General features: G+C 45.9%; 1 protein-coding gene across 1 annotated transcript in view; it reads right to left on the bottom strand.

The window, feature by feature from the left end:
• Positions 1-653: 653 nt before the first annotated feature.
• Positions 654-10,008, bottom strand: part of dnm1a (dynamin 1a) — a 217,303-nt gene continuing 207,948 nt past the window's right edge. The window contains exons 17-19 of the mRNA XM_060841532.1: positions 4,744-4,917; positions 3,631-3,872; positions 654-888 (exon numbers count right to left, since the gene is read on the bottom strand). Of these exons, the coding sequence (XP_060697515.1) occupies positions 654-888; positions 3,631-3,872; positions 4,744-4,917 (651 nt within the window). The remainder of the gene's footprint in view (positions 889-3,630; positions 3,873-4,743; positions 4,918-10,008) is intronic.

The raw sequence follows: 10,008 nt of genomic DNA, 5'->3' as shown, positions 1-10,008 counted from the left end.
ACTGGATGATTTGCCGTAATAAGTCTAAGAGTGTCGGTAAGTTCCTAAAAGATTGAAGAAATAAAAAGAGCAGTTTGTTCACTCGCCCACGCTAAATAATATTGAGTTGTTGAGTTACTGTTGATTAAAGATAAAATGAAGTAAAGACAGTATTACAATGACGTAGAGAGGGACATGGTTTGAGTGACTGCACAAGAGCAGTGCTGATTGCAACTCCTCACCTCCACTCATTCTGATCTCACCTAAGTACGCTGGCCACTGAGGGGAAAGACCACTGTCTTAGGTGTTTCTGCTGAAGTTAAATGGTGGTCTGCTGAGTCATCTGACCCTCCCGCTGCCTCAAATATATATAAATAGAATCTTGTATCAGTGTGAAATGCCTTGGGATTGATTGTTGGATAGAGTCAAAAGCCAATGTTTATTTGTTTCCTGTTATGCTACAGAACAGAACCAAACTGCTTTAGTGCCTATGCATGTATATAAAGTTATTCTTATGAATAAAGTATATTTTTGAAATACAGAGCAAGTTCTGGCCACTGATTACAAAGGGGGATTCATCTGACTGATGTTTTTACCCAAAGTGGGCTTTTTGGTCAACACAACTTCCCCCTTTTTTCCCTTGGAACATCACTCATTCCCGGTCCGAAGGTGACTTACCTGGGGACACCAGGAGGAGCTCGGTTAGGCCTGGAGGGGACTTGAGGTGGAGCCCCGAAAGGATCTGGAGAGGCGCCGGGACGAGAGGGAATTGGTGGGGCGCTACCCGGGGGTCCTTGAGGAGGGGGGCCAGAAGGCGGAGGTGGCCCTGGAGCAGGACCACGGGACACAGGTCTGACTGGAGGAACCGCTGGAGCTCTCCTCTGCGGGGTAGGGCTTGAGGTTGGAGATCTGGGAGAGAAAAAATAACAAAGGACTTGGTTGAGTCTTTACAAATCACAGCCAAACAACAACGGAACATGGGAGACCACGGTACAGATGAAAGCCATCCAAGTTAAATCACACAGCTATACAGGCCCCTTATAGACCCACTTCTTTTCTTGTGATTTGTAATGGTCCCAGCATCAACTACTTTATGTAGGGGTGGTGCAGTGGCTCAGTGGTTAGCACTACTGCCCCCACAGCACCAGGGACCTGGGTTCAATTCCACCCTTAGACAACTGTCTGTGTGGAGTTTCCACATTCTCCCCGTGCCTACATGGGTTTCCTCCCATATTCCAAAGATGTGCTGGTTTGGTGGATTGGCCATAGTAAGTGTGGATTGCTGTTTGGTAAGCAAGGCTTGAATGTAGGGTTTAGACAGTTGACAGCACACTCTGATGGTTAGGAGATAGGAGTGGGGAATGTGTACAGAAATCAGAAAGGCAATTGGAAGCTTATCAGGCAGAGAAAGTTACAGATTTTTTCATTCTTAAGACAAGGGTGCGACTGGCTCGGCCAGCAGTTATTGTCCAGAAAAGCAATTAAGAGTCATATATAGGCCAGATCAGGTAAGGACAGCAGATTTCCTTTCCTAAAGCTCATTGATAAGCCAAATAGCTTTTTCTCTCCCCTTGCAATTAACAATGGATTCACAGTCAACATTAGATTCATAATTCCAGAGTTTTATTAAATACAAATTCCACCATGGCAGTATTCCCCGGAGTGTTACTTGGGTCTCTGGATTAACAGTCCAGTGATAAAACCATTGACCGTCACCTCCCCGATATAAGGGGGAGTGAAGCCTTTTGAACACTAGATGGAGAATTCCACATTGGGAGACACAAAACTGATACCGAAAGAAGTCACCGAGCAGAGAGATGCTGGGCGAGAAGGTAAATCTGAAGGTAATACATTAGCACGGAGAAAGGATTGGTTGGCAGGCTGGAAGCAGAGAATAAGGATAAACGGAACACTTTCAAATTGGCAGGCTCCAATTAATGAAACACCACAGAGATTAGTGCTGGGATCCCTGCTATTCACCATCTACATTAAGGTCTTAGATGAAGGAACACAGCTGAAGGGATTCTAGTTTGCTGATAATACAAAGTTATGGCAATGTAAGCTGTGAGGAGTCTACAAAGTGATATGCATGGGTTAACTAACTAGGCAACGTGGTGACACATGGTGTTAGTCACTTTGACAGTAAGCTGAAAGGTGAATTCGCTCTAATGCCAGAGAGTCACTCATTAGAGAGAGTGAACTAGTGGTGACTTAACCTGAGGGGCACCACGCCTCAGGTGAGGGGAGACATTGAGAAGGAGAGCCCTTCATTCACCCTCCAGTCGGTGAGGGAATTGAACCTACTCAGCATTGCAAGCCCAGCCATCCAGTCAACTGAGCTGACTGACACCTCCCTCTCTCCCTCCCCACCTTGGTTTTACAGTGATAGAAAACCAAGCAGTAAATTCTTAGATATTGATGTTTAAAGAAATATGATGGAACAAAAAGAACACACAAAGTTGGTGTGAGGAGGAACAGGCAACTTGGAAGGCAGAGGGTATCTCAGCCCTTATTTCCCAGGAATTGGAGAACAACAGTAATGGATAGGGGCTATGGGCTGATCCTGGCAGGAGTACTGTGTGCTGAGTTGGTCGCAATATATAAGGGAAGATATTGCCACATTGTCAGTGAAGATTCATCAGATTGGCTTCAAGAATGAAAGGGTTGTTTGTTGAAGAGCAGCTGAGTAAACTGGGTCGATATTCTCTGACATTTTGAGGCGATCTCAATGAAACCTACCAGATTCTGAAGGAGCTTCACAAGGTAGACATGAACGTGTCATTTCCCCTGGGCTACAAACTCTACACCATACGGGCACTGACTGAAGACAAGGGGGGTGATCATTTACAACTGAGGAGCAGAGAAATGTCTTCACTCAGAGGTTTGTGTACTTTTGAAGTTGTCTGCCCTGTAGGATTCTGGATCATTGACTACATTCAAAACTAAAAGTGACAGATTTTTGATTCCCCTGGGCACACAAGGGATGGGTGCATTGGTGGGAAAGTGAACCGGATGAATGGCCTATATAAGTTCAGATGAGCAGGATTCTTCAAGGTAAAAAATGAGGTCTGCAGATGCTGGAGATCACAGCTGAAAATGTGTTGCTGGTTGAAGTACAGCAGGTTAGGCAACATCCAAGGAATAGGAAATTCGACGTTTCGGGCATAAGCCCTTCATCAGGAATCGAAGGGCTTATGCCCGAATCGTCGAATTTCCTATTCCTTGGATGCTGCCTAACCTGCTGTGCTTTAACCAGCAACACATTTTCAGCAGGATTCTTCAAGGGAAAGTACATCCAGTTAGGGTATAAAAGCAGCGTAGCACGTGGTCTCCATTTCCCAATGACTTGAGAGTAGGTGATATCACAGGCAATTAGGTCCATCAAGTCTTCACTGACCTTCCCAAGAGCATCCCATCCAGACTCCCAACCTATCCCTGTAGACCCTGCATTTCCCATGGTTAATCCACCTAACCTGCACATCTTTGGACTGAGGAAGGAAACCCACGCAGACAAAGGGAGAACGTGCAAACTCCACACAGACACTCACTCAAGGATAGAATCAAAGCCGGGTCCCTGGCACCACGAGGCAGCAGTGCTAACCACTGGGCCACTCACATGTACACAAGGTGTGGGAGTTCCAGACCACAAACCTTCGTCCAGATGGGATATCCCTGACTCCGAGCCAGGAGTCGTCTACAGGAGGTGGGAGAGGGGTGCTGGTGGTTGTGGTGTTGATGTCACCGATGATATTTAAGGCCTCTTTCAGGGCATGGTACATTCTCAGCATTTCATCACGGCGCTGGGCTTGCTCAGGGGATTCTTCCATCAGGATGTTCTGGTCTGCACATGAGTATAGTTGGGCCAGAAGCTCGGACTGGATGAAATCTTTTGTCTGTGGCAAAGAAATGAAGAGAAAAGGATTGCCATTAGTCCCAATGGATCCCCTCCATAAATAATGTAAGGGCACATCCCTCTGGAATACAAAATGGGGCTTGACCCCTCTAGTTATGGAAGTTATACTGTGGGAGGAAACCGGAGCACCCGGAGGGGACCCACGCAGACACGGGGAGAACACGCAAACACCATACAGACAGCCGCCCGAGGGTGGAATCAAACCCAGGTCCTTGGCACTGTGAGGCTGCAATGCTAACCACTGAGCCACTGAGTCACTCTAGGCCTGAGGCCAGTTGAAGCCCAGGGATGGGTCCAAGCCTGAGACCAGGGCCTCCCATGTGAGCAATAGGTCACCCCCTCCCACCCCAGACCAAAGCAGCCACTCCTGCTGAAATCAATAAGGCCTGAAGGCCTGAAGTGTGCAGGATCCATCCCACTGTAAAGGCGGGAATTCAAGAAATCTAGATCATGTGCTGCCTCTGCCCACTTCAGAAATCAAGGTGGGCTTTCTCACAACAGGGGTACAGCCAGAGAAAAAGACCAGCTCCTCCAGCTGTTGGCTCAACTTCCAGACAGACTGACCCAGTTCCAGCTGTGACCCAAGGCTGGCTTTATCCTGGGGAGGGGGGGTTTGGAGGGAAGGGAGTTGGCAGTCACGGAGGGAAACATTGACCACCCTCAGCCCAGCCATTTTACAGCTAATTGATGGACCGTGAATGGGCAGGAGGTGGAGATAGTGTGTGACTGGGTCAGAAAGTTCCCTCCTCTGTGAAGGACCAGCCAAGAGGCCGGAGGTGGGTGGGGAGGGGGTTGCGCTCCAACAGAACACAGTCAGAAAGAAAATGGAAAAAGCCGAGTTCTGGACTCACATTAATAATCATCAGATGCATGATAGTCTTGGGCATGAGGTCACGGATGGTCTTGTTCACAATTCCCATGTATGAGTCCACCAGGTTCCGGATGGTTTCCACCTGCCTCTCCAGCTGAGGGTCCATTGAGTGCATGAAGTTGTCCCCAGATCCATTTTCTTCATTCTCACTTTGCTGCTCATTGTGAAAGGAAAAGGAATCAGATCATTGCTGGAGAATCCTGCAGGGACACTCTAAGGTTACACAAAGGGCAGAAGACATCTCGTGCACTCTCTCGATGACAGCCTACTCAAACAACACAACCTCCACAGCTGGCAAATGTATTCCTCCAGATCAGACCCCAGCACCGACAGTGACTTCGAAAAGCATCTTGGTGTCTACCCAAGACATTTTCAAAAGTTGGCAACTCCAAAAGCCTTCTCAGCAAGCGGTCGAGAGATCGCCTCCACGTTTTCACAGAGCCTCCCAAAACATATTCACAGTCCCCTCGAGTTCCCTCACCCTTGCAAAATGTTAACACTCTTTCCAGTAACACACTCGCCTCCTTTAGCCCAACCATTTCCCCACCTCCAGCACCACTCCAAATGGCTGGAAAACGTGGAACGGTGTTTCTGTTATCGAAATGCTTTCTGCTGATGTACACCAGATAGCTGCGCTAATGCAGCAACAATGCAGCAGCAGACTGGAAACAGAAACATCAAAACGCAGAGCTCACTCCCCAGAATTTGAAAATGTGTCTCAATCTAAAGGGAGGCCGCTTTCTCCTCACCAAACGATAGAGGGCGCCCTTCAGCACTGGGGCCTTCTCTAGGCTTCTGGTGTCCTTCAATGGTTGTCATAGATGTTGTTGGTTTAAATAACCTTCGTGCTGCACATACACTCAAAAAAAATGTAATGCCTTGAAGGATAGACAGCTTATCAATAGAAGCCAGCTGTTTGACAAAAGACACAATTAAAAATCAGAGAATAGAGATCCAAGATGGCGGCGACTCAGCAAGTCTGAGTCTATAGTGCTCCTCCCAAGACTTGAGCAAAGTGGGCCACCCGCCTCTACCACACTTACCAAATCATTTAAAATAGTTTTTACTTAATGTAATTAGTTGCTCAGTACTAAATTTAAACAGTCTAGTCTCCTGTAAAAATGACTAGGGGGAAAGGAGTCCGCAGTTCTCAGCAGGCAGAACCCCTCTCCCACCCTCCCCAGCTGCAGCAGAGGCGTCCGCAGCCGCCCCGGGGGACTTACCTACGGTGGTGAGCCTCGCGGAAATAATCTCCAAACTTGACGCGAAGATCGACGCCTTCATCGAAGAGTCCCAGAGCTGATGGGACTCACTCTCGGCCGCGCTACAAAAACACGACCGAGACATCGAGGAAATTGAGCGCTGAGTCGGAGGGGCAGAGCTAAAGGCCGCGACCTCCAAGACTACAGCAAAATCGGCCGTAGATCGGGTCCAGACTCTCCAACAGCAAGTCCGGACCTTAGAGAACCATACTGACGACCTCGAGAATCGAGGTCATCAAAAAAATATTCGTTTGCTGGGCCTTCCCGAACGGGAAGAGGAAGGCCAGCTTACAGTGTTTCTCGAGCAGTGGCTTTTAGATCTGGAGGCTGGATCAGGCCAGGTCAGGGTGGAATGGGCCTACTGGGTTACAATATGTGGGCCCGGCTCGAACCAGCGCCCACGCCTGGTCCTGTTCCGACTGCAGAGCTATAAGGAGAGACAGATGCTCTTGGAAGCTTCCAGAAATCTTGGGAAAGATCCCCAAGCCATGATTTATAAAGGATTCAAGATTATGTTATTTCAGGACTTTTCCCCAGCTTTGGTCCAAAAGACGAAGGTGTTTGATGAAGCAAAGAAGCGTTTAAGGGATTTAAACATTCAATACTCCTGGCGCTACCCAGCGACGCTACGCTTTAACCATGAAGGGTCCGTGTACAACTTCGGATCACTGGAGAAGGCCAAGGAATTTTTGGACTCTCTTAGATAAATTATAAGAGTTAATTGCCTTCCCCCCACCCCGGTTTACCCCCTTTTTTTCCTTTCATTACCTTAATGTTTAATATTATCTCAAGGGGGGAGGGGAGAGTGGTTTATTTGTTTATTTATTCTTCCCTTAGCGATCTTCTCCCCCTTTTTTAAAAAATATATATAGGCCGGGGGGTCTAGTTAATATAGGTGGGGGGAGGTGGTTACCTTATCCTATTTTACCTCTGTCTTTAGGAGTGGGGTTGTTTTTCCCTGTTATTTTGTATTACTTTAGTTAATTATTATTTATTGAGACTGTAATTTTATAGTTATATATGTTCATACGTGGTATTAACATTACCAAATATATCCAGGTGTTGGTGTGGGTGGGGGCGGTGGGGGGGGTAGGGTACTCATTGTTAATTCTAGCTCAATAGTATATTTGAACTTTCTTTATCCTATCGTGGGGTGCTTGGGTCAAGGGTGGGGCACTGGTTGGGAGAGGTTATGATGGGGTTTTGGAAAGGAAGTGATGCCCCCTGGGAACAAGGGGGAAAATGTCCATTTAAATACGTTTTTTTTAAATTTAGAAATAGTTTTTATTATATTGATCTGAGTGAATTAAAGAGCTTTTATTTTTGTGAATTTTATATGCTCTATGCTCGGGAATTTTTGGATAGGGGTTCGTCTCCCGAGGGGTCTCGGACTTGCCTGGTTAATCAGTCGATTAAATGGTGCACCTGGAGTGTCATGGGGAGCTATTCACCAGTCAAAAGGAAGAAAATATTATCAAACCTCAAGAAAGAAAGGGTTGATATAGCACTCCTACACTCTTATAGCACTCCTCCTCTTATTATTCCATAAGATATGGCAGCCCTTCTTGAATACAGATACAGATATCTCAGTCATCCTAACAAGGGCTTTTGTTTAATTGAGAGGGTGAACCTAGCTGGTCCAGGGCCCCTTGGGAGAGGAATCCCGCACGAATACGGGCTTTGTTATGATCTGATGTTAACACATTCCGAGCATGTACCTCACTATTCAATTTGTGTGTTATCCGTTGTTTTATTTTCCCTTGAATAGTGTAAGAGATTTAATCATACACTCTGGTTAGTTGTAGGTTAGATGAGTAGTTAGTTGAGTTTTGCTTTTTTTCTCTCGGTATTTCTTTTTTTTCTGTTGAATAGATTTTGGTTATTATTTATTTAAGATTTAATTGTATATCAATGTTTATACTTGGGGTTATTTTTAGTTTTCTTTTGTAAACTCTAAAAACATGTTAAATTTTCAATAAAAATATCTATTTAAAAAAATCAGAGAATAAAGTTTGTCTTACAAACAGAGACTAAGAAGAAGAATCATTAGGAAAAAAAGCAGGTAGAGAGTTGAGGCTGACTCCATTAACAAGAGTTGTGTAATTATCTGATTATGGCTGTGATTTATTAGGGTGCTGTTCAGGCAGAGGTAATCAAAAACAAAGATAAGGGACAGGATGGTTTGACCATCTGAACAGAACCCATTTGGGGAAAAGAGGCTATTTGGCCCATCAAGTCCACACTGACCCCACTCAATCCCTGCATTTCCCATGGCCAATCCACCTAACCTGCCCATCTTTAGATTGCAGGAGGAAAGCCAGCCACAGGGAGAATGTGCAAACTCTACACAGACAGTCACCCGAGGGTAGAATCAAACGTAGGTCCCTGGTGCTGACAGGCAGCAGTGCTAACCACTGAGCCACTGTGACACTCCAATTAGAATTGTTTATTTTTCAAAATGCAGCTTCCACGACATTCTCCTACTCTGGAGTTCAATAAAGTATAAACTCAAACCTTACTGAGGACAGATCACGTTTTTCTCAACATTGAGTATTTTGGAAATGTGTTCCATAATCGAGAGAGGTTCATAGTGACCATCAAAACACAGTCATGGAGTTGCAACATCTCATTGTGGATTCAATATATTTACAATCCCTCACTGAGAAAGTTCTCAGTAAACAGAACTTAATGCTCAAAACAGGATGCCTTGCATGGCCCCATGTTCAATCTCTGCTCCCCTACTCCACTGACTGCTTCCTGAGATAGCAGGTCAGGAAAGCAGACTAAAGGCAGGAGGTCAGCCATAACCTTAATGAACAACAGGATAGGTCCAAATGGCCACACCATCCTAAATCTTATCTTTGTCTTTGATGACCTCTGTCTGAACACCACTCTTACAAACCACAACCAGAGCCAGATAGTTATCCAGCTCTTGTTAATGGGGTCAGCCTCAACTCTTCCATCGTACCCATTGATTTTATTTCCAGCCTCCATTTGTAAGGTCAATCTATATTGCCTAGTTCTTAACCGTGCCTTTTGCCAAATCCCTGGCTTCTAGTGACAAAATCTCCATCCTTCCGAACCTGGGCACCAAATCAGTAACCAGTTTTTTTTCTGATTGTACATATAGCATGGAGGTTCCTCTCACCAAATAACTGTACGGAAACCACAGAGGGACGCCTAGAGCCTAGGGAAGGTTCCAGTGTCAAAGGGCTTCATCTTTACCCGGGCAAATTAGATGCTGGAGTCCAATACAAGGGTAGAAAATGCCGGAAAATTCTCACCGGGTCTGGCAGCTTTGTGGAGAGAAATTGGATCAATGTTCCAAACTGGTGACCTTCCATTCAGAAGACATTATTTCTGGCGTCAGGTCATTGATCTGAGATGCTATCTCGTTTCCCTCCTCTACCAGAGCTGGTGAGTATTGCCAGCCTTTTCTGGGATCTCTCTGAGGCTGGGCATATTGCTGCGGGATCAAGGTATAAACATTCCCACCTCCAATAGGTCTGGCACCATGTTCCTGGCATTGATCATCTATCACCACATTCCCTTGGCCAATAGGAAAACTGGATAGACTCTTCATCACCCCAATTGGATGATTCGCAACTGTCCGCCAAACAGTATTCCCCAACCACAACATCCCCAGCCCATCAGCGAAAACTGATATTCATTCATAAACAGTAGTTTGAAGGTAAAGAAGTTGATTATTTCCAAAACAAAGACACAGATTGTGGAAGCGTTTCATCATGCACTCATCAGGACCAATCCCAAGAATACCAATGCTTGAAGAGAGTGTGCTGATTGGCGGGCAAAACACCACTGATTGGCCTCAATTCAGTCAGAGTCCACTTGATTGGACAGCAAGTAGACTCTGATTGGCCTCTACTCAACAAAAGCTTACTGGCTCAACCAATCAGCTTCTGAAGCGTTGCACCATTCGTGAAATGTTAACGCCTTCTCTCTCCTCAGATGCTGCCACACCT

Source organism: Hemiscyllium ocellatum, chromosome 21 (assembly GCF_020745735.1).
Source record: "Hemiscyllium ocellatum isolate sHemOce1 chromosome 21, sHemOce1.pat.X.cur, whole genome shotgun sequence".
NCBI lineage: Eukaryota > Metazoa > Chordata > Chondrichthyes > Orectolobiformes > Hemiscylliidae > Hemiscyllium > Hemiscyllium ocellatum.
The sequence above is the reverse complement of the archived record's forward strand: the minus strand, read 5'-3'. Positions and strand labels throughout refer to the sequence as shown.